Source organism: Papio anubis, chromosome 5 (genome assembly GCF_008728515.1).
Source record: "Papio anubis isolate 15944 chromosome 5, Panubis1.0, whole genome shotgun sequence".
In the NCBI taxonomy this organism is placed as follows: Eukaryota; Metazoa; Chordata; class Mammalia; order Primates; family Cercopithecidae; genus Papio; species Papio anubis.
Genome location: NC_044980.1, coordinates 143,913,321 through 143,938,227, shown reverse-complemented (window position 1 = coordinate 143,938,227; position 24,907 = coordinate 143,913,321). Strand labels below are relative to the sequence as shown.

Sequence of the window (24,907 nt, the reverse complement as noted above, 5' to 3'; positions counted from 1 at the left end):
AAAATATACAAAAATTAGCCAGGCATGGTGGCACATGCCCACAGTCCCAGCTACTCAGGAGGCTGAGGTGGGGGGATCCCCGGAGGTCCAGGCTGCAGTGAACCACGATTGCACCACTGCACTCCAGCCTGGGCAACAGGGCGAGACTTTGTCTCAAAAAAAAAAAAAAAAAAAAGAGAGAGTATTTCTAGGTAATGTTCTGTGCTCCTCCTACTCTTACCATCCAAGCTCCTTAAGGATCTTTATCTGAACTTCACTGAACAGAGAAAGCACTGGCCGACCATGATTTACATGAATTGACTCTTGGTAAAGAAAGTGGTAAAGTGAATCTTTTGATGCCTCTCCCAAGGCAGCCCAAATCCCAAACCACAGCTCTCCTGGGAAAATAGGCAGGGATGGCTTCTTGCTAAATAGTGTTACTCAGATTCAATTCTCCTTTTATTTAATTCAACACAATCCAATCCAATCCAATCAATGTAGCAATTCAGTTCCCTGGCAAGGAGACCCACACGAGCACTGGGGCAGTAAAGCTCAACCTTGAGTGTGAAGATTCCTCTGACTCTGTCCTCAGTCCTGATTCAGTGGATGGGGAAAAGAGAGAGAATTCCAGAGAAACTGCACTTTAACCAATCCCTGATGCTTCTGAAGCAAATGAGCTCGCCCATACCTTGAGAAATACTCCAATAGAACTCTAAGGACTCAACAATTTTAGGTGTTCTCATTCTTCAAGTATATTCCAAGAGGAGCCTGCCAAACCCAACCTTTCTTTTTAGGCTGGGGTGCAGTGGTACAATCTTAGTCCCTGCAACCTCCGCCTCCTGGGTTCAAGAGATTCTCCTGCCTCAGCCTCCCGAGTAGCTGGGATTACAGGTGCATGCCACCATGCCTGGCTAATTTTTGTATTTTTGGTAGAGACAGGGTTTTGCCATGTTGGCCAGGCTGGTCTTGAACTCCTAACCTCTAGTGATCCACTTGCCTCAGGCTCCCAAAGGGCTGGGATTACAAGCATGAGCCACCGTGCCTGGCCAAAACCAACCTTTCTATCCAGAGTCCAGAAAACCCAGGAAACCTTAATCAACACAGCTTCATTTCCCATCACCAGAACTGAAGCTGGGGCTTTACAGAGTGTCCCGAAAAGTAAATTATTCTAATTAAATTTAATATAACCAACCTTAATTAGTGACCTATGTATTGGTTAAAAATTGCACTCTGCTGCAAGTAACAAAATCTCAACAGCACTGGCTAAAACAAATTTCAAAAAATTTTTGTAAGTTGATATATAATAGTTGTACATATCTGGGGTATACATGTGATACATGTGCTATTTCATACATGTACACAATGTGCAATGATCAAATCAGGGTAAGTGGGATATTCATCCCCTCAAACATCTATCTTTTCTTTGTGTTGGGAACATTACAATTCTCTTCCAGCTATTTTGAAAAATATAATCAATTATTGTTAACTATAATTTCCCTACTGGATTAAACTAATTTGTTGTTTATTATGTGAAAAGGTTTGGAAGTAGTTGATCAAGGCTGGTATTGGGGCACCATAAGTTAATCAGAGATCAAGACTCCTTCCTTATTTTGGCACTGGGTAATAAGATGGCTGCCAGGATTCAGCCATCCGGTCTGTATTCCAGGCAGGAAAAGGGGGAGCACAAAACAGGGGAGCCCTGCTTCCAGCTGAGTCATCCTCCCATTAAAAGTTTTCCTGGAAGCCTCAACCCATAATTTCCCCTTCCATATCCCTGGCTACCCCTAGGTGCAAGGAAAGCTGCGTAAGTAGCCTGTTAGCCCAGTACTTTGCCGGCCCAAAGAATGATCAGGATTCTGTAATTACGGAAGAGAGAAGAATGGAAGTTGAGTAAGGCAACTGACAGTCTCTCAGTGGGATGGGATGGGGTGAGGATGGAGGAGACAGAGCTGTATAGCCCCTCATTCATTAGGGAGTAAACCCAGAGCACACAAACAAGTACAACTCAGAGGAAAACTGCCACGTGTGCTCATAAAGCCACAGAACAAGTGCTGCCAGGCTCTTGGAAGGAGAGAGCATTGGAGCCGCTCCTCGATGTATGGATAGAACTATAACCCACAGAGGTGGATTGTGAAGAAAGTCACTCTGGGCAGAGGATATGTGCTTGGGGAATATTTGGGCCCAATCAGAAGAACCTACACAGAAAAAGCTTTAGAGCTAGAAAGACCTTTAATAATTGTGCATATTTTGGGCATACATGTGATATATCATACATGTACACAATGTGTAATGATCAAATCAGGGTAATTGGGACCACCGAGCCGACCACTCAGTGACCACTGAGCCGAGAGGTTCTTCACCTGGGATCCAAGCACAGCCCCACTGCATGGGCTGCGTGGGGTCCCTGAACTGCCTGAAATTCTATGCAAAATTTTTTACATATGGGTATATTATATTTTTCTCATGAAAGATGCTGAGAATAATCCTCGTATTATTTCCAATATGCCCCCCTCAAGAGCCCACACCACCAACTTTTTTTCTTTTATACACAACATGAATCCCTCATTGCCTAACTCACCAGCCTCCGTGCCCTAACCCAACTTGACTCATGCTGTTCTTCCCTCTTATAATCACTCCTCCTTCCTTCTCCCCTCCCCCAAGATATGAAAAGATGGGTAGTGATTTCCCCATCACTGAAAGTATTAAACATAGGCTGCATAAGCACCTAGAAAGGAAATTATAACAAGAGATTTATATTACTCAGTGTTCTTAATTGCAAGCAGTAGAAGCCAAGCATCAAATTCCAATCCAACCTGATATTCTAGAATTCCTTTTGGTATGAATATCCTTTGGCTGTAGTATTCCCTCATGAAGTCCTCCTTGACTATCCCCACCCACCTTGGTATCTTGTCTCCCTTTAATGCCAATACCTCCTGCACACGACTTGGTATTAGCTTTATAAAACCTATTTCGTATTGTTTCCCATTTTTTCTTATGTATAGATCAAATGTCAAATGAAAGCACCCCAGGTTATAACTCATTCAAGAACAAGAACTGAGTCTTCTCTTGCACCTTGACTATGCCTTGGCCATAGGGTGGCAAACCATCCCAACATGCCTGGGACTGAAGAGTCTCTGGAGACATGGGACTTCCGGGGCTAAGAGTGGGAAAATCCTAGGCAAATCAGGATGAGTCACCCAACTTGCCCAAGAAGTAGTGACTGCTTGTTAATTGCTAACTATGGTAGACATTATGCTATTTGCCAATATTTCTGATTCTCCTCTCCTTCTGCACACACATTGCACTTTCCCATCCTCTTAAAGTTGGGCATGATTGTGTGACTTGCTTTGGCCAATGAAATGTGAGTGGACCTAATGTGTGTCCCCTCCAAGTGGAAGCAGTTAAGGCCCTGTGCACTATTCTCTGTACACTCCCTTTTCTTTGCGCAGCATATCCTAAAGCCATCATGTTGAGAAGGCTGTGTTGTACGATGATGTGGAACTTCTCTGTGAAGCAGAGCCCTCTGCCTGCCCATTCTGGGCATGTAGTGTGAGCAAAAACTTAGCTTCTCTTGTGCTAAGTCACTGAGATTTTTATGCTTTTTATGATCTCAGCAAAACCTAACCTGACTGGTATGCCAACCATCAAAAATCTCATTGGCAACTTTGTCAGACTCATGCTACTCAAGTTTCTCAGGCATGAACTTCAAAACACATAACCAAAAATCCAGCAGTGGGAAAATGTGAAATCTGAACCTGCTCTCCCAGGAGGCTTAAAGAGGCTGGAGGCAAGACGTCTTGAGAGCAGAGGCTCCAGGGAAAGGACTTGCCTCCTAGTTCCCACCCACCACTCCAAGCTCTTCATTTTATTTTCTTCTACTTTATTTATTTTTAGAGACAGTGTCTTGCTCTGTCACCCAGGCTGGAGTGCAGTGGCATGATCATAGCTCACTGTAATGACAAACTCCTGGGCTCAAACAATCCTTCTGCCTCTGCCTCCTGAGTAGCTGGGACAACAGGCTCGCGCTACCATGCCCAGCTAATTAAAAAAAAATTTCTTTTTTACAAGGTCTCATTATGTTGTCCAGGCTGGTCTCAAACTCCTTGCCTCAAGTGTTCCGCCTGCCTAGGCCTCTCAAAATACTGGGATTACAAGTGTGAGCCACCACGCCTGGCCCCAAGTTACTAATTTCAATTGTTGACATTAAAATTTGGGGTCAATTTTGGAGAGTTCGACTCTTCAACATATGGACGAGAAACTCTCAGAAAGGAGAAATGACTGGTTCAGGATCACTTTACGGGTTTGGATCTCATGCTCACAGTTCAGCCATCTTTGCCCTTTATGTTGCTTTCCTACCCAATTAATCACAGTCATTGTCCATTTCTTTAGGATTTCACGGAACTGCCCATGGCTTGATGATGAAAAACTAATGATAGTTTCATGCATGGGTTTAAAAACATATTAAAAGAGAAGTTTTTCATATTAAAATAGTATTTTTTATTATAACAGTAATAAGTGCATACTCTTTTTTTTTTTTTTTTTTGAGATGCTCTGTTGCCCAGGCTGGAGTGCAGTGGCGCTATCTTGGCACTGCAAGCTCCGCCTCCCAGGTTCATGCCATTTTCCTGCCTCAGCCTCCCGAGTAGCTGGGACTGCAAGCACCCGGCCACCATGCCCAGGCAAATTTTCTGTATTTTTAGTAGGAAAGGGGTTTCACCGTGTTAACCAGGATGGTCTCCATCTCCTGACCTCATGATCCACCTGCCTCGACCTCCCAAAGTGCTGGGATTACAGGCGTCCTGAGCCACTGCGCCTGGCCCTCATTTTTTAATACAAGGAAATGAAGCCAGTCTCAATGGTTCATGCATGTAATCCCAGCACTTTGGGAGGCTGAGGTGGGAGAATTGCTTGAGGCTAGGAGTTCGAGACCAGCCTGGGCAATATAGTGATACCCTCTATAAATTTTGTTTGTTTGTTTGTTTGTTTGAGACGGAATCTCCCTCTGTTGCCCAGGCTGGAGTACAGTGGCACGATCTCAGCTCATTGCAACCTCTGCCTCCCGGGTTCAAGTGATTCTCTTGCCTCAGCCTCCCTAGTAGCTGGGATCCCAGGCATGTACCACCAGGCTTGGCTAATTTTTGTATTTTTAGTAGAGACAGCGTTTCACCATGTTGGCCAGGCTAGTCTTGAACTTCTGACCTCAGGTGATCCACCTGCCTCAGCCTCCCAAGGTGCTGGGATTACAGGCATGAGCCACTGAGCCTGGCCTACAAAAACGTTTTTGTTTTGTTTTGTTTTGTTTTGTTTTTTTGAGAGGGAGTCTCATTCTGTTGCCCAGGCTAGAGTGCAATGGCACAATCTAGGCTCACTGCAACCTCCGCCTCCCAGGTTCAAGCAATTATCCTGTCTCAGCCTCCCGAGTAGCTGAAACTACAGGTGCCTGCCACCACACCCGGCTAATTTTTGTATTTTTAGTAGAGACAGGGTTTCACCAGATTGGTCAGGCTGGTCTCGAACTCCTGACCTCAGGTGATCCATCCACCTCGGCCTCCCAAGGTACTGGGATTACAGGCATGAGCCACTGTGCCTGGCCTACACATTTTGTTTTTTTTTTAATTAGCTGGGCTTGGTGGCATGCACTTGTGGTCCCAGCTACTCGGGAGGCTGAGGTGGGAGGATCACTTAAGCCTGGAAGATTGAGGCTGCAGTGAGCCATGATCACTCCACTGTGCTCCAGCCTGGATGATATTGCAAGATTCTGTCTCAAAAAACAAACAAACAAACAAAAAACAGTTTTAAAATTTCAAAATCTCACCAATACAGTGGTAGTCACTCAATACTTCTTTTTAATGAAAATGAATTTGTTACGTTTTGTAACACAAAAAAATTCATCTTCGGTATTTTTGCTGGTTATGTGGCATCCTATTTTTATGGATATAGCATAAGATATTTAACCAAGCTTCTTTTCTTGGCTGTTTAGGTTGTTTTGTGTTCTTTGTTTTTAATCACGAGCACTGCTCCAATAAACATTGTGAATTTAAGTATAATTTAAGTATACCCTGTTTCTTCAGGACCTGTGGAGCACGTCTTATGGCAGGGGTTCTCAAATGTAGCCCGGGCCAGACATGCCTGGAGTGCTCATGAAGCTATAGATTCCTAAGCCCCATCCCCAGACTTTAGGCCAGGGGTGGGGCCTGAGAATTTGCATTTCCAACAAAGGCAGCTGGTAGTGCTGACACTGCTGATTTGGGAATCACACTTTGTGAGCCGCCATTCTCTATTATACCTGCTTTTGAGAACCTAATATCACATTTCCTTAGTTTCCTTTCTCACACACTTTTGCAATTGGTTTTGTACTCTATGGAGGGAGCAATTTTTTTGAGGTCTCATATTCTTTCCCCATTCATGAGTCTAAGCACTTTTCGCAGCACACCTTTCCAAGAGTTTTGGCCCTGACTCTAATATTCCAATATACACGCAAATAGGCATACACACTGGTTTTCCAAATTAGTTATCTTTTTCCTGCATTGCCCTTCCAGAAACCTCAGCTAATAACAAAGTGAAGATAAACAAAAGCTCCTTTTCCTAGACACTGACATTTTATGTCTCATAGTCTCACCATACCTGGCCTGCCTCAAGAGGTTGTTGTGATGAATAACATCCATCCAAGATGCATATTACAGATGCTTGTGAGGTGGAAAAAAACTATCAGCCCAGAAGTAAGGAGGCATTAAAATTAAACTTAGTATTATTGGCCTGGCATGGGATCCTAGGACTTTGGGAGGCCAAAGCGGGAGGATTACCTGAGGTCAGGAGTTTGAGATCAGCCTGGTCAAAATGGTGAAACCCTGTCTCTACTAAAAATACAAAAATTAGTTGGGTGTTGTGGTGTTTGCCTGTAATTCCAGCTACTTGGGAGGCTGAGGCAGGAGAATCACTTGAACCTGTGAGGCAGAGGTTGCAGTGAGCCAAGATTGTGTCACTGCACTCTAGCCTGGGCAACAGAGCGAGACTCTGTCTCAAAAATAAATAAATAAATAAATAAATAAAATAAACTTATTATTATTATTTATTTGTAGGCCATTGAGTCAAAGCTTAGGTTCTGGAGTTAGAACTGTATTCTGTGCAGTGGCTCAAGCCTGTAATCCCGAGGCTTTGGGAGGCCAGGGTGGGAGGATCGCTTGAGGGCAGTCGTTCAAAATCAGACCGGAAAAAAGAAAAGAAATTAGTTGGGTATGATGGTGTGCCTCTGTAGTCCCAGCTACTCGGGAGGCTTAGCTGGGAGGCTCGCTTGAGCCCAGGAGTTTGAGGCTGCGGTGAGCTATGATAGCGCCAAAAAAAAAAAAAAAAAGGAACTGGATTCTCTCTGGGCTGTGGTAACTTACTAGCCATGTGACCTTAGGCAAATCATTTTGCATCTCTGAACACCATTTTCCTCACCTGTAAAATGGAGGAAGTAATACCTTTGTTGCACGGATATGGCAAGAAATATAAATCAAAAACAGCCCTCAATAAATGATAGCTGTTAGTTTATCAAATAATTGTTTCAATTATTTTTTCCCATGGCCCTTTCTTAGCCTGAGGGTTTGGAAAAGCATGTGTTGCTCCTCAAGGTTTTTGTTTCTGCCCTGACCAGAGCTTCCTATTATTTAGAAAGATTCTGGTCACCTGCCTCTAGGGTGGCCGCGCCGCTGGCCCTGCAGGCTACGCGGAGGCCCCGCTCTTCGGGTATTTACGGCGCGCGGCCGCCCCAGCTCAGGCTCAATACAGCGCTTCCAGGTTCAGTTTCAGGGTCTCGCCGGCAGCCGCAGCCGGCGGGCGCGGAGCGGGCAGCGGGGCCCGGACCGCAGGCTCCTCTGGGGGCCCCGGAGTTGGGAAGCGGCGTCCGGGAGCCCCCGGAGGAGGATGGGCTGCAGACATAGCAGGCTGAGCAGCTGCAAACCCCCGAAAAAGGTAAAGGGCGCCGGCGGAGAAGTTTGCTTTCCGAGGAGAGGAGAGTGAGGAATCGCTCTGTCTAGGGGACTCGGCGCCACGGGTTCTCTCTGGTCGGCCCGGGGTACCGGACTGAGAACCTGGAGAGGCCAGCTCAGAGACGAGGGAGGCTCTGCTGGGAGGCGCCCTTTACCCCGACCGGAGCCGCACCAAGCAGCCGAGTTTACAAACACGGCACCCGGGCCAGGCAACGGCAGCTGATTCCCGCTGCCTCGGGTGGGGAGATGTCGTGTGTCTGTGGCAGGTGCCCTCTGCTTTCGGTCTGGGGCTGTTCGCTGTGTGGCCATGGACAAGTGACTTGACCTCTCTGGGCCTTCGGCTTCCTCCCCGCGGGGTTGGAGGCTGATAATCTCAGGGCTGCTCGAAGAGTGTGCCACAGACTCGCAGTATCGGCATCACTCGGGACCTGTTACAAATGCAGAATCTCAGGCTCTGGCCCAGTCTTGCCAAGGGAGAAGCTGCGTTTTAACAATATGCCCAGGTGATGACGCTTTAAAGTTTGAGGCGCTGGTCTTAGGGCTCTTGCAGGCCCCGGAGCTGGTGAGTGTGGGCTGCCCTTGGGGTAACTGGGAGGGGCCAAAGAGGGAGGAGATCTACTGCCTTCTGTGGCCCTCTCCTCCCTTCCTGTCCTTCCCCCAAGGGGCCTTGGAGCTGGGTTAGGGCCCAGGGGACAATTCTCAGGTTTCTTGTAGTGAGACCAGCTGCCCCTTGGGGTCTGCCGAGCCCGGAAGGTCGGAACCTGGAGCTTGAAGGATAGCTTCCTGGGGGGACACTTTGAAGCAGAAGGGAAAGAGGACCCTCAAATTCTGGCCCCTTTTCCTACCACTGCCTGCCCCCTAGCCAGGTGGGATTAGATGATCTCATAAGCATTATTATCATTCCCCCTTGAGACCCAGAGAGGTCCCAAACTGTGACAATATTTAATAGTTTTGCAGTGAACTTTAGTCCTCCCTCTGCTCCTGCTTTGCTTGTGCCCTGAGTACAGGTTTTTCTGCCTAACAGTACTATCCTAGCCTGGAGGATTCTACTCCCTGCTCTGTCTGATACTTCCTGGCTTTCCGTGCTCTCCCTTTATTACCAGATCGAAAATCCTCACCAACCCCTGACCTAGAAACCCTCATGTCTTTCCTCACTCCAACAGGGAAACTGAGGCTTGGCTCTATCAGTAGAAGGAAGGGGCTGGCTGACAGGGATAACGAGGTGGAGAGACCTGAGCCTCGGCTGAGACTTGTAACTGAGCAAGTGGTAGGCAGACGTTAGTCCTGAGTGTAAGTCCTAGTGGTGCCACAAACATACTGGGTGACCCCAAGCAAGCCCTTGTGGCTCCCTGGGTCTCAGTTTCTCCCTGTATGGGAAGTGATGAGCAGGATGATCCCTAAGCATCTGAGAGTCTGTGTTCTCTGCACCTGTGTCAGCCTTGTAGCTTGCAAAGTGGACCAAGGGTGAATTCCGTCTACCCAGAGGTAGAGGAAGCAGGGAAGAGCTTGACCCTTCCACAAGCTGGAAGAGGAGGTCACAGTAAGCACAGCTTCTTTGGCTCCTGCTTCTTCTGAGAGACTTACCAGCTGTTCCTGCCTGTCCCTGGCACAGCCAAAGCTCTGAAGGGCAAGTAAAGCTGGCACAGCCTGAGTTTGAAAGGGCCTTTAGGTACCACCTGGGCTGATGCATCCGCTATACAGATAGGAGGTTAAGGCCTAGAAAAGGGAAGGGACATGACTGAGGTCACAGAACAACGCAGAGCAGAACGCAGGTATCTAGTCCCCTGGCCCCGTGTTCTTTGTCTCCACCTCATCCCGCTGTGCTTCCAGTGGCTTCTTGATGACTTTAGCATCAAATCTTTTACTTTTGTTGCCTCAGAACAGCCTGGCATGCATTCTTGGCCCCAGCCATGCCAGGCCCCTGCCCCTATATGGCAAGATTTATGGGCTGGTTTTGTTTAAAGTTGCCATCCCTGTAGGCTGTGCTCCTGCCCAGTTTCTCACCCAGGTGCTAACCCCTTGGAAGGCATGAGCTCCCAAGTTCATCCCCAACAGGCTGTCAGCCCCCTGGGAGAGAGGGGGACTCCAGGGATGGGATGGACAAAAATGAGCTCAGGCTACAGAGGGGTTAGGTTCTGATAATCATGACTCACCCTGCATGTTTGCAGAATGCTTTCACATCCTGCCCAGTCTCACAGAAGCCCTGAAAGCTAGGCTGAGCTGCAGAATCTTTCCCACTTTACTGAGGAAACTGAGGCTCAGTGAGGAATGATGGGTCCAAAGTCACACAGCCAGTTGGTGGCAAAGCTGTGCAGTTGAGCCTGGCTTTCTGCACTCCCCATCTGGTGCTCATTGCCTTATGCAGACCGCGGAACAGGTGCTAAGTAGATATTTGAGTGAATGAGGGACAAATAAGAGCCATGCTAGGGGTTGGCCTAGGGAGCAGCAGGAGCATCACATTCAGCCTTGAGAGATGCAGGAAGGGTTTTTGGAGGGAGGGTGGTTTGGAAAGTATGGCAGGAATTACCCACTCATGGCCAAGGCCTAAGCAAAGGCTGAGCCACTGAAAGCACGGTGTGTGTGGGTTCTTTGTGGACAATGGAGGTGGCAGGCAGCAAGGAATGAGGCTGGTGCTTTTAGCAAGGATTATCCTGGCTAGGGACAGGAGCTTGACTGTGATGCCGCCTCATGTCCCTCCAGGTTCAAGGATCTGGGGGTCTGCTGAGTTCTGTGGTTTATGGTGCCTGTTGGGCTTGGCTGACTAGATGTTCTAGACCACCCTGAGAGGCCTGGCCTGGGACTAGGTCACTGCCTTATTGGGACAAGTTGAAATGCTGGGAATGAATAAGTGGGGTTCCCAGCAGACTGGGAGTGGGTGCTGAGGAACGATCTGGATCATGTGGTCCTGCCTAAACCCTTCTTCTTGGCAAAGACCATGGCTAATGTGGTCACATGCCCCAGGAGGACTCAGGAGAAGGCCAGGCAGAATGGGTAGCGGTCAAGGAAACAAGCCTTCTGGGGGCTCACCGGCCATGGTGATAAGGAGAGGCCTTCCTATCCCCAACAGGTTACCAGCCTCCCTTGGGCAATAGGGTAGAACGGGGGCGGGGAGGGGCCAGGGGAGCAGTTCAGGAGGCACCTCGCGGCTGACTCCCTTTGTGTGACTCTGCAGAGTACCAGGAATGATGTTTGAACTCTCCAGTCCCAAAGGCTGTGGCTACGGCTCCATAGTTCCAAGCAGGGCCTCTGAGAAGGGGCTCAGCACAGCTGCCAAAGCTGGGCCTCAGGTGACAGGTACTCGGTGGGTCAGTCATTCATCAGCCCTTCATGAGCACGTCCATGTAGCAAGCCAGGTGACAGAAGTGAATGATATAGAAGAGGCTGGTGCAGGCATGGGTAATTTTGAAATCAACCAGTAGACACCAAGGGCCTGGCCTTTAAAATTGAGTTCACCTATTCGTTTACTAACTTGGCAAACATTTGTGGGTCGACCACACTGGGCTCTGGGTTGGATGCTGGTTCAATCGTGACTACATGCATGGAAGATCCATTAAGTGAATTAAGAGTGGCCTGGCTTCTCCATGCCTCAGTTTCCTCATCTATAAGACAGGCGTGGTATTAGCTCCTGTGCCATAGGGTTGTTCTAAAGATTAGATGAAAGACTGTATGTGACAGAGTCCCTAATACCCTGACTAGCAGGAAGGATGCCTCTGAAAGAGATAAGGAGGCATAGGCTTAATGTTATGTTTTAAGGACATCACTGCCTAGAGTGTACCCAAGGCAAGTACCTTGGGACGTGGGAGGTAAAGGATATTAGTGTCCTTGGAAGGCTGATGTGGGCAGGGTGGGAGAATGCAGCCTAAAGTCTGGCCTCTGCCTTCAAATCTCTGAAGTCTTATCAAGGGGCATGGAAAGCAGCTTTGTTCTTGTTGTTCCAGAAGGCAGCCCTGTGGCCAGTGGGGGAGGCTAAAGCCAGCAGATTTCTACTCATGAGGAAGAAGTGGCCAAAAAAAGGCCTCAAAGGGTAGTGAGTTCCCATCACTGGAGGGTTCGAGCAGGGGTCAGGTGGCATTTTGGCAAGAATATTAGAGGGGATGCAAGCTTACGACTAGCAAATATTTACGATTCCATTAAAAAATGGAATTGTTCTGATTATTAGGTTTTGAGTCAAAATTTCAAAATTTGGGCAAGTATAAGAAATTTAAAAATCTTTTAATCTCACCATTAAGAGAGAGCCACTGTGTATATTTCAGTGTCATTCTTTGTACTATTTTTCCTATGTATATTATAGATGTGAGTATGACTATCTGTATAAAGCTAAGAATATGTTTTATATGGTTTTATTCCAGTTACTTAATATTCTTCCGGGGGCATTTTCCCATGTTAAGTAGTCCATGGAAACATGGACGTTTTAATGGCTACCTAATGTCCTGTGGCTGTTCCGTGGCTTATTTAACCGGTTCGGACACGTGGTCTGCTCTCCTACCCTGGTAATCGATGAACATCCCTTGTGTTTTCCTCCTACCTGGGGCCAGTGTGGCTTTGGACTCAGAGGGGGTCAAGGAAGGCCCCTTAGAGAGGTGGCATCTTGGCTGAGTTTTGAAGATGGGCGGGGGTTAGGCAGTTGTGGGGCAGGTGGGTTATACAGGAGGGCATCCTAGGCAGAAGGAATTTGGGAGCAGCCCTTGACCCCTGGTCAGGAGGAGTGGGCAAATCTGATCTTCTAGCTTGGTTGGTAAGGGCAGGACAGTCGAGGAATGTGCAGGAAAACTGCCTGTGCAGCACTCAGTGCCCTGCTCCAATCATCATGGAGATATTGGCATGTACATGGCCCCCAAGCTGGTGATTTTGCCCAACCTAGAAACGAATGCCCACCAATCTTCCTAGCTAAAGCCAGTATAGGCCTCCATGCACGAGGCACTCTGGAAGACCTGTGAGATTAAATACCAGATATTTGTGTTTGGCAACCTAAAACACATTAGAATAATTCCCAATACTCTCTGCCTTTTGAGATACGACCTTTGGTGATATATTTTCTGCGCATGTACATGTTTTTCATTCTTTTCCTCTACTGAATTCACGGGTGGCTAATATAGGTCCCCTGAGAGCCTGACGAGTTCCTAGACCCCTAAGGACTCCCATTTTTGCTTCAGTTGGCTGTTAGGCTTGGGACCTATGCTTCATGTCAGCACTGTATTTCTTTTTGTCATAAAAAGGGCATAAAAGATGAAGTTGTAAATTAATTGCACAGAAGCAGGCTACTATATAAATCAAGACAGGGAAACTCTGGGTAGGAGGGGCTGCCCCTGACATCTCAGGGTGCATAGATCAGCCAGTGAACAAGAGTCTGAGACCTGCCCGGAAAAGCAGCTCTAAGGGGTCTCAGTATGAAATTCATGAATGTTCATATTCAAAAAATAAACTTGAAGAGTGTAAGGACCCTCCCAGTGAAAGGAAGAGCCTCTCAGATGACCCTAGTTCTGGCTCTGACACCTCAGGGTGTGCTTGGGCTTCCATCTGCACAGCTGGCACTCTGTCCCCTGCATCCTCCACCCTCAGCAGTGTGAGCTGTCCCCAGTGACCAGGGGAGAGGGCCAGCCTGGGAGCCCCACTGCAGCAGGACTGGCAGTGGGGAGGGAGCTCCTGCTGCCCCACCTTGGCAGAGAGAAGGAGCAAGAGAAGATCCATCCATCTTCAGCAGATCTAAACCCATCCATTACCTGAAGACAGGCCATCCTATTTGTCTTGCCAGGTGAATCTTAATCCCTAAAAATAGTTTATCTTGTGTCACTTTATTTTCAAATCTGAACCTTCCAGAACATCTAGGCCAAACACTGTACTATACCTAAAACAGCCATCCACGTCCGTGCATCCCCCCCAAGACAAGTGACATGCAGTCTGACCTACTTCCAGATTTCCTCCTCTCTCTGCAATGGAGTTTTTTTTCACTGAGTGTACAATGACCTTTGTGGCCTTCATCGCCATTTTCTACTGCTCCATGTGACCCTGCCCCTGTCCCTTCCTAGTGGCCTGGACATCAGAAAAGCTGTTACCTTTACTGGATTCAGCAGTGTCCCCTCCTACTTTTATGTTCACCCAGAACCTGTAAATGTGACATTATTTGAAATAAGGTCTTTGCAGAGGCAATCAAGTTAAAATGAAGTCACACTGGACGGGCCCTAATCCAGTGACTAGTGTCCCAACAAGAAGAGGGAAATTGGGACACAGACACACAGGGAGAAGAGCAGGGAGTGGAGTGACGCATCTTCCAAGCCGGAGAACTGAGGATTGCCAGCACCCACCAGGAGCTGGGAGAGAGGGAGGGAACAGATCCTCCCTCAGAGCCTCCAGAAGAGCCAGCTCGGCTGACACCTTGAATTTGGACTTCTAACTTCCAGAACTGTGAAAGAATACATTTCTGTTGTTTTCAGCCACCAAGTGTGTGGTAATTTGTTACAGCAGCTTTAAGAAACTTTCATATCACAAGGTTAATTGCTCCTTACCCACCCTCTCACCCCCTATCCCCATCTTGCCAGCAATCAAAAATGACAGCAAGAACCCAGTGCCTCCCCTTTGGAACCCAGCTTGGCAGCAGAAGAGGCAGCACTGTAAACAAGGAGGTGCTTGGACAGGTCCCATTGCTTTTGGACACCAGCAGCTGCTTCTGTAGAGGAAAGAGCACTGGACTGGGAGTCAAGAATGGGGCCTACTTCTTCATATTTTTTATTGATATATAATATTTTACATACTTACCAGGTACAAATGATATTTTGTTAGGTGTATAGACTGTATAAGGATTAAGTCAGGGTGTTTGGAGTTTCATCACCTCGGGTATGTATCATTTCTATGTGTTGGGAACGTTTCAAGTCCTCTCTTCTAGCTATTTTGAAGTATACAGTTCATGGTTGCTATGGAACATTAGAATGTAGTCCTTCCTTCTGGCTGTATGTTTGTACCCTTTGACCAGCCTTTCTTCATTCCCCGCACCCCACACACGTCCTTCCCAACCTCTGGTATTCGTCATTCTAAGAATGGGTCCACTTCTGCCTCTTTTGCTAACTGTTCTCTTCCCCAGCCTTGATTTCTCTGTCTGTACCATGACTCTGTTGGAGGCTTTCAGGTTCCAAGAGAGGTATCTTTTTCTTGTTGTTGTTAATTTCTTTGTATACAAGTAATTCTTGAATGCATTATTGCTTTAAAAATCCTAAGAATTGGCCAGGCGTGGTGGCTCACGCCTATAATCCCTGCACTTGGGGAGGCTGAGGCGGGCAGATCACCTGAGGTCAGGAGTTCAAGACCAGCCTGGTCAGCATGGTAATACCCTGTCTCTACTGAAAATACAAAAATTAGCTGGGCATGGTGGCACGTGCCTATAGTTCCAGCTACTGGGGAGGCTGAGGCAGGAGAATTGCTTGAACCTGGGAGGTGGAGGTTGCAGTGAGCCAAGAATATGCCACTGCACTCCAGCCTGGGTGACAGAAAAGAAATAGTTTAATTTGGATATTGGATTCTACCAAATGCCTTTCTGTGTTTGTACGTAAAGGTCTACTTCACTCTCTCAAACATATGAATGAAATGACATAGTATTATGTCCCTGAATGTATCCAGCCAGTCCCCAGTTTACAGCATTTCCCTACTGCAAACAGTCCTGCCCTGAGCATCCTGTGCATCCTCTTCGTCCTCACTAATGGGTACTTATTTCTGCTGACAGTGCCATTGTAGAATTGGGAGCATGCTGCATGCAACTTGGGAGGTGGCTGAGCTCTGTCATTCTCTGCTTTCAGGCAATCCTGCCCTCTCTTTTACAACCACCCTTACACTGGCTGCTGAAGAACAGGGGATGGTGTGGAGGGCTGAGGGCTCCAGGTTCTCACCCAGGCCTCCTGAGCAAAGGCCTCTCCTTTCCTGCTCTCCAGAGAAGCCCCCTCCATGACCAGAGCTAACAGCTGAGTGTGTCAAACTGCCCCTGCTCTGCCCAGAGCAAACAAGCAGGACAGGATCGACAGAAGATGAGATAGCAAGATGACCTCACTGTGCCCCTTCTTCCCCATCCACAGCATGTCAAAACCAGAAGGGCTCTTACACATCCCATTGCACAATTCCATGCCATGCAGGGGAGGGAACAGAAGCACAGAAAAGGAAGGGTGCCCACCTGAGGTCGCACAGCAAGCAGATGGCAAGCTAGGACCTTGGCTCTGGACTCCCAATTTGCCATCGGACTGGGAGACAGGTATCTGGGCCCTTAGCCTGTCTCTTCCCCGACCCCCATCCAGCTACTGACACCATTTTCTGTCCAGCTCCTTCAGGGTCCTGCCTGCCAGGCTGACCCAAATGCTAGAAATAATGTCTAGTGTTTTTGCCAGCTCCAGGCCCTCTGAGGCAACCAGAACTAGCAGACACCCTGGGAAGCTGATACGGAACAAGAAAATGGGAGCTCTAGGGAGGAAGAAAATAAATGAGAGGTGTATTAGAAAGGCTTTCTCTAGGCCTCAGTGTCACTGTCTGCGAAGTGAGGCCTTGCACTCAAGGCCTTTCTGACGCTTGTCTGCTGTGGTCTGGCTCAGCAGGTGCAGGGGTGTTTAAGAAGGAAGTGGTCCTTTCCTCCCCTGAGACACCGCATCAATCGGTCAGACAGCAGCAGTGGAGACCACATCCGCCCCTGACTTGTGTGCTCTGGGGGTCCTGCAGGCGTTCAGAGCGTAGACTGTGTCCCTGGTGCAGCTGAGTAGTGCAGCCTGGCACTTCTAACCTTAAGTTGGTTATACAGTCACATTGGACTGTCCTCCAGCCAGTGAGGAAGTGTTGACCACACACTGTATGATATGAAGGGGATGAATTAAATCTTTAATGTCCCTGCCAGTGTTTGATTTTCAATGAAATCAAATTCAGGCATTACTTTGGCAGACTATCTCTGCCCATCTTAGAGATGGGGAGGCTGAGGCCTGTATTTATGGTGTTCTTCCTTCTGAGAGCTTCTGTAATTCGCGTGTGAACACTAACATTTCTCAACAGCCCTGAACATTTAGGCCCCGCCCTTCCTCCCCGAAGGCCCTGGAGTGGGGCCCCTTGGGCCTCCACCCCCACCTCCTTCCTGCCTCTACCCTTGGCCAATGGGCTCCGACTGTGGTTACTTAGATCCCAAAACTAGTGGTACTGGATCAGATACCGGAAAGGCAGCTCTGATACTGAGGAGGGTGTGACCAGAGCCCCTTAAGACTCAGAATCACCTCTCTCCTACAGGCTTAGCTACTCAGATAAAGCTGGCCCTGGCATCAGGGGGCTGGAAAGGACTCCAGCCTCAGCTGTGAGTCTGGATTCTCCCCAGGGCTCTGCTTCCCTGCTTTGCAGCTTCTGACAAGGCATCTGCCCACTCTCCTCTGGGCCTCAGCTTTTCCATCTGGTAAAAGGAGGTGGGGATTGGAGTCAGCTGCCCCCTGGGGCCCTTCCAATCCTGCTCTGGGTCCAAGTAAACCTTCCTCAGCCAGGATAGGTGTGATAGAACTACACGCCAGAGGAAGCCAGGGCTGTGATGTATGGGACAAGGAGGAGCTGGGTGAACGGGTCTTCTTTAATTACTAAATTCTCTAAGTTAAGCAGGAACAATGAGGACACAAAGCACTTAATCCGAAATACACAAGCCTTGAAGGCTGACAAACAGAATGGAGTGATGGTTCCCAAAGAGGGCTAGCTCAAGTGTCTGCAGGACAGGCTGAACCTCCCTTGGGGCTACTCTTGCCTTCTATCCTACTAGGATTCCCAAGGTAGGGAATAGCTGGGCAGCTTCTATCCAAGTTGCTTCTGCCTAATTCACTCTTGCCTGACAAGGCTCAGAATTTGAAGGAAGTTTAGGAGTCTATTCCAAAGGCTTGAGTATGTGACTACAGCCATTTACCCCAAAATACTGCTCCCTGAATAGCATTCAACAGAGCTCCCTGAGGTGCCATTAATGCTGGTGGTCTTTACATACCACCTGTAGTAGATAAATTCTTTATGCTTACCGGAGGCCTTCACCTGCCGAACATCAGTGATGCTTTTTAGAATTACAGACTGTTAGAGTTCAGGGTTCTCAAAGATCACTTAGTCCAATCTCCAGCATGAAGTTGGACTCTCCAACCTCTTCTTGCCTGCTTCTAGTGATGGAGTGCTCACTTCCGCCACCATGCCCCATCCTCCAGTGAGGCAGCCTACCTGTTTGTGATGGTTCTGAAATTTTTCTTCATACTGAACTGAAACTTCTGGAACCTCCTCGTGCTTAACCACAATTCTGTCCTCCAAGGCTGTAGATGACACACCAGCAGTTTCTACCCGTGACAGTCCTGCTGAGATTTGAAGACAGTAGTCAGGTCTTCCTGCCTGTTCTCAAGGCTGACCAACCCTTGTTCTGTTAACAGCCCCTCCAATAATTTGGTTTTGAGTCACCTCCTACATCCTGTCGGTTTCTTTGGGACATCTTCCAATGTATCAGTTTACCCTCTAAAAGGAGAGCATACTCTAGAGCATCTCACGAGTCCCAATCTCAGCTCGTGTGACTCTCCACGGCTCTGGACCCCTGTCTTCTCATTCTACCTCGACTGTGTCTGCTTTGACAGCTGTGTCCTACTATCTCAGGTTTGCTTCAGGTTGAATCTACGGCAGAGCTCTGGTCTGCTTGACAGCAAGGATCTGGGCCCCAGAGTTGTGAGTGTCACCTGGGTATAGGGGCTGTATTTCCAGACTTCTTAGGAGAAGGGCTGCCCTGGAGCTCAGGAGGACTGGAGAGAGCATCTGTTCCAGCCCTGACCCTTCACAGACGGGGCAACTGAGAAGGAACATGACTTACCTAAACTCACACAGTAAAGCTGGAATTGCGTCTCCTGGCCTCAACCCCAGGCCTGGGTTCTCCCTGCATCCTGTACTGCCGGCAGCCTCCGCTGCAGCTTTCTTGCTCCCAAGTTTCCGTTGACTCAGGAAGCTGTCATCCCTCTTGCAGAGTATAGTCCGGATACCCCACCCCAGCCCTATGCTCCCCACCCCTCTTTTGGAAGGGAAAATTCTTATGTCCCCCTCCCAACTCCCCCCACAACCACCACCCACGCACACACACTGCAGGTGCCCTTTGCTCCATGACCTCTGAGGAGGAAGTGGTCAGGGCCGCAACCTGGGGATTTTCCACTCAGTAATTGCTTGTTGAGACCTACCCAGCTCAGGGTCACGTGTCCTCAGGCTTCTGTGGGCACTAGGATCACCTGGCTAGAATGCCAAAGATGGAGATTCTGGCCAGGTGCGGTGGCTCATGCCTGTAATCTCAGCACTTTGGAAGGCTGAAGTGGGTGGATCAGTTGAAGTCAGGAGTTTGAGACCTGCCTGGCCAACATGGTGAAACCCCATCTCTACTAAAAATACAAAAATTAGCCTGATGTGGTGGCATGCGCCTGTAATCTCAGCTACTCTGGAGGCTGAGGCAGAAGAATTGCTTGAGCCCGGAGGGCAGAGGTTGCAACTGAGCTAAGATCGTGCCACTGCACTCCAGCCTGGGCAACAGAGCCAGACTCCATCTCAAACAAACAAACAAACAAAAAGATGTAAATTCCCAGCACACATACTGTAGGTCTAGAATGCAGCCTGGACATTCGTGTTAAGCAGGCTTTCCAGGTGGCTTCAGTACAGGAGGTCCATAGACCACAAGCCTAAGAAATACTGTTCTGGGCATCATAACATACTGGGGCAAGTCCAATATAGATTTCACAATCCTGTCCTCAAGGAGCCCCTTGGGCTAACAGGAGAGACAGATAGCCAACCAGATGTGGATACTCTCAGGGGTGCCTGGAACATGGAGGAGACAGGAACATGGAGGTGCCGGGAGAGAAGCAGAGAAATGGTGAGTGCACTGAGCCCGGGGCCCGAGGTAGACCTGACCATGTGTCACAGTAGGATGGTCTTGAGCAGTGCAGGATGTCTCGAACACACAGATGTCTGTGTTGGGGGCAGGCATGTAATAGGTAGCACTAGGTTATTTTGGTTTGGTTTTGACCTAGCAAATTTGCCAACGTTTTTTTAAAAAGTGATAATATTCCACGTTGGCAAGGTTGCAGTGAAACTGGTCTTTCTTCTTCTTCTTCTTCTTGAGACAGAGTCTTGCTCTGTTGCCCAGGCTGGAGTGCAGTGGCCCAATCTCGGTTCACTGTAATCTCCACCTCCCAGGTTCAAACAATTCTCATGCCTCAGCCTCTCAAGTAGCTGGGATTACAGGCATGCGCCACTACACCTGGCTAATTTTGTATTTTTAGTAGAGATGGGGTTTTGCCACGTTGGCCAGGCTGGTCTCGAACTCCTGGCTTCAAGTGATCCTCCCGCCTCAGCCTCCTAAAGTGCTGGGATTACAGGTGTGAGCTACCACACCCTGCTGAAACTGGTCTTCTTGTGTGCCATTTGAAGGTGAGTTAATTGGTCGAAACTTCCAATATTAGACATGTGATATTAGATGTATATAAAATTTTATAAAACAATATGTTTATTTTTTAATTTAAATTTAAATTTTTTATTTTTTGAGACAGGATCTCACTCTGTCACCCAGACTGGAGTGCAGTGGTGCGATCTTGGCTCACTGCAACCTCTGCCTCCTGGGTTCAAACGATTCTCCTGCCTTATCTTCCCAAGTAGCTGGGATTACCGGTGCATGCCATTACCGCCTGGTTAATTTTTGTATTTTTAGTAGAGACGGGGTTTCAGCAGGTTGGCCAGGCTAGTCTCGAACTCCTGATCTCAAATGATCCACCCACCTCTGCCTCCCAAAGTGCTAGGATTATAGGCGTGAGCCACCACCGCACCTGGCCTAAATTAATATGTTTATTAAAGCATAATCTGCAAATTAAAAAGTGGAAACAATTTAAACACTCAACAGTGAATGACTAAATTCATTCATAGGGATGTTCTGCTCATCATTACAATTAACACATTTGCAGAATAGTTAATGCTGTGTAGTAAATGCTCATAATGTATTTGAAAAAGTAAGATATGAGGCAGTATATGTAATATCATTGAATATGTGTATGTAGATGAACAATATATGCCACCAGGTTATGGGGTTCTCTCTGGGTCGTGAGATTTTCTTTCTGTATATTCATGTATTTTCTGTATTTTCTACAACAAATGCCTACTACTGGTGTAACTGGAAGAAGATGTTTATAAATATTTAAGTATTAAGAAATTGGGGCTGGGTGTCATGGCTCATGCCTGTAATCCCAGTACTTTGGAAGGCCGAGGCAGAGAAATCACTTGAGCCTTGGAGTTCGAGACCATCCTGAGTAGCATGGCAAAATTCCGTCTCTACCAACAATACAAAAATTAGCCAGGTGTGGTAGCACATGCCTGTAGTCCCAGCTACTTGGGAGGCTGAGGCAGGAGAATTGCTTGAGCTTGGGAGGCGGGGGTTGCAGTGAGCCCTGATGACACCACTGCACTCCAGCCTGGGCAACAGAGCAAGACTCCGTCTCAAAAAAAAAAAAAAGAAATTGGAGTGGAGGTAGACTGGGGACAGATGGTGATAGCCTTGACTGCCATTCTGAAGGAGTTATCTTGTTTTGTCAAGAGCTGGGGACTCAAGTACAAGGCCACGTGCTGCCTGTGGTCTGAAAGCTGTTTGTGGAGAAGAGTTCTCCACCATTCTCTGGTGGTGGTTATCTGAAAGAAGGCAGCATTTCATGAGCTTATGACCTTATTTCAGATGATAAAACCTGAGACCCAGGGGCCGCCCAAGAGGTCTGCCAAAGCAGATCATGTGGGATCTTTGTTCTTGCCATGTCTCTGAAACGTGGCAATCGTCTTATGCAATATTTGAGCTCTTAATATGTGCCAGACACTGCAATTGCGTTATTTCATCTCATCCTAAAAGAGCCTCATGAGAAATCCAAGGCATGGAGAGGTCATACAGTTACACGGTGTTGGATTTAGTATTTGAACCCAGACCTATGTGATTCTAGAATTCTAGAGTTCTTAACCACTCTGCTCTGCAGTCTCTAATATTCTGAAACCTGGTTCTAATGCTGATTTGAACATTAAGGCACAGTGTGACAGTGTCTTAAACCTCCTTGAGCCTCAGTTTCCTCGCCTGCAGTGACCTTTGCCTCACAGTGCTGTTGAGAGGAGCTGAGATGAAAGCTTAGAGTTTGAACACCATGGGATCCTCATCCCCACCTCACAGAGGAGGAAGCAGAAGACAGAGCGTGAAGGGATTTGCCCAAGTTTGTAACAGAGCTGGAACTAGAATCTAGGCCTTCTGGCTCCCATAAAAACATTGTCTGAGTTCAGCTAATCAGTGGTGGCATCAAGGAAGAGACAACCATTTGTGTTTATCTCCCTCCTTCCCCCAGCCCAGGGTGGGGAAGCTGGCTGCTGTCACTTCCCCAGATTCTGGCGTTGACAGCTTCTCTGAGTCGTGCCTGGACCAGGCTTCCTCCTCTCCCCTGAAAGGGAGGATTGAGTCTTCACCAGGGTGGTGGGGGAGCTAAATTGTCAGGTCCGCCCAGTTACTCACAGATTTGGGGCACGAGGACCTGGGGGAGGCCCCATGCCTCACTCAGTCTTCCAGGGGCTTACATATGCCAGGCTCTGTGCCCAGCACCATGGGGGAGAAGCAGACTATTCTAGAAGACTTCCCTTGATACCCACCCCAGTGAGAAGCATGCTTTCTAGAAGTATTTCAGTGGTTCTTCAGTTTAGGACATTTAAACTAATTTTTGTCGAGCATTTTCATAGCCTCTTCATAGTTTGACTTGTGTTTTTGTTTGTTTGTTTTTTGAGACAGAGTCTCACTCTATTGCCCAGGCTGGAGTGCAAGATCTCGGCTCACTGCAACCTCCACCTCCTGGGTTCAAGCAATTCTCATGCCTCAGACTCCCAAGTAGTTTGGATTACAAGTGTGCGCCACCACACCCGCCTGATTTTTGTATTTTTATTGGAGAGGAGTTTTTGCCTTGTTGGTCAGGTTGATCTCGAACTACTGACTGCAAATGATCTGCCCACCTCGGCCTCCCAGAGTGCCAAGATTACAGTCATGAGCCACTGCGCCCAGGCCTGACTTGTTTTTCAAAAGTGTTTCTTAAAATTGAGTCTAGAACATCTTCCTTCCTTCCTTTTTTCCTTCCTTTCTGTCCTTTCCCTTCCTTCGTCCCTCTCTCTTTCTTTCTCTTCTTTGTGAGAGCATCTTGAAAAGCATACAAAAGGGCTTACATTTTTTTTACCCAAATCCTGGTCCAGTGACCACCGCCAGACTTCAACCAACTTTTTACCTCTCCAGCATGAAATGAGAAAATGATGGTGTGAGCGAGTGTGTAATGTTCAGTAAGCATGTCAATTCTCCTTTCCTGGAAGACTGTTCTTAAGCTTTTCCTTACTATATTTTGGAAGATTAAAATGTCCTTTATTTTATAAAATGATGGCAATAATCTACAAATAATCTACAAATCTAAAAAAAATAGATTTTAGATGGTAAAAATCTAAAATGGTAATAATCTACAAATAATCTACAAATACAAAGTTAGGCCAGGTGCAGTGGCTCACACCCGTAATCCCAGCACTTTGGGAGGCCGAGGCAGGCGGATCATGAGGTCAGGAGATCGAGACCATTCTGGCTAACATGGTGAAACCCCGTCTCTACTAAAAATACAAAAAATTAGCTGGGCGTGGTGGCAGGTGCCTGTAGTCCCAGCTACTCAAGAGGCTGAGACCGGAGAATGGTGTAAACCCGGGAGGTGGAGCTTGCAGTGAGCTGAGATCAAGCCACAGCACTCCAGCCTGGGCGACAGAGTGAGATTCCGTCTAAAAATAATAATAATCTACAAATAGGTTTTTTCAGCATCCTTGTTTATCAGCCCATATCAACTCTCCCATTAAAAAATATTACTCATTTGGCCAGGCACAGTGGCTCATGCCTGTAATCCCAGCACTTTGGGATGCTTAGGTGGGCAGACCAGTTGAGGCCAGGATTTCAAGACCAGCCTGGCCAACATGGCGAAACCCCGTCTCTACTAAAAATACAAAACTTAGCCAGATGTGGTGGCACATGCCTGTAGTCTCAGTCACTCTGTAGGCTGAGGATCACTTGAACCCAGGAGGCGGAGGTTTCAGTGAGCCGAAATCATGCAATTGCACTCCAACCTGGGCAACAGAGCAAGACTCTGTCTCAAAAACAAAAAAAAAAGGTTGGGCGCGGTGGTTCACAGCTGTAATCCCAGCACTTTGGGAGGCTGAGGTGGGCAGATCAAAAGGTCAGGAGATCGAGACCATCCTGGCTAACACAGTAAAACCCCATCTCTACTAAAAATACAAGAAATTAGCCGGGCGAGGTGGCAGGTGCCTGTAGTCCCAGCTACTTGGGAGGCTGAGGCAGGAGAATCACTTGAACCCAGGAGATGGAGGTTGCAGTGAGCCGAGATTGCACATCTGCACTCCAGCCTGGGCGACAGAGCAAGACTCAGTCTCAAAATTAATTAATTGATTAATTAATTAAATTTTTAAAAAAATTACTCATTTATGAAATCTGGGAGCCACTGACACTGCTTTGTGATGCAGAAAGCCCTTTTGTATTAGTTATTCCTCTTAGAGGTCTGGGACTTTCAGCCCCACCCAACAACCTCTGGGGAGGGGAGAGGGACTAGAATGTCAAGTTGATCACCAATGGCCAATGGTTCAATCAATCATGCCTACGTAACGAAGCCTCCATGAAAAACGCAAGAGGATTGGGTTTGGAGAGCTTCCGCATAGCTGAACACGTGGAGGTTCCTGGATGGTGGCCCCCAAGGAGGGCATGGAAGCTCCCGCCCTTTCTCCCATACCTTGTCCTATGCATCTCATCATCTGCATCCTTTGTACTATCCTTTATAATAAACCAGTCACTGTAAGTGTCTTCCCAAGTTCTGTGAGCCACTCCAGCAAATTAATCAAACCCAAAGAGGAGGTCAAGGAAACCTCAACTTGAAGCC

General features: G+C 47.8%; 1 protein-coding gene across 2 annotated transcripts in view; it reads left to right on the top strand.

Moving 5' to 3' along the window:
• The first annotated feature begins 7,714 nt into the window (after positions 1-7,714).
• Positions 7,715-24,907, top strand: part of CCDC69 (coiled-coil domain containing 69) — a 42,550-nt gene continuing 25,357 nt past the window's right edge. The window contains exon 1 of one of the 2 annotated variants that reach the window (XM_003900390.4): positions 7,715-7,932. In XM_003900390.4, coding sequence (XP_003900439.2) covers positions 7,885-7,932 — 48 coding nt within the window. In that variant the 5' untranslated portion in view covers positions 7,715-7,884. The remainder of the gene's footprint in view (positions 7,933-24,907) is intronic. The other variant, XM_021939881.2, reaches the window with a different exon arrangement.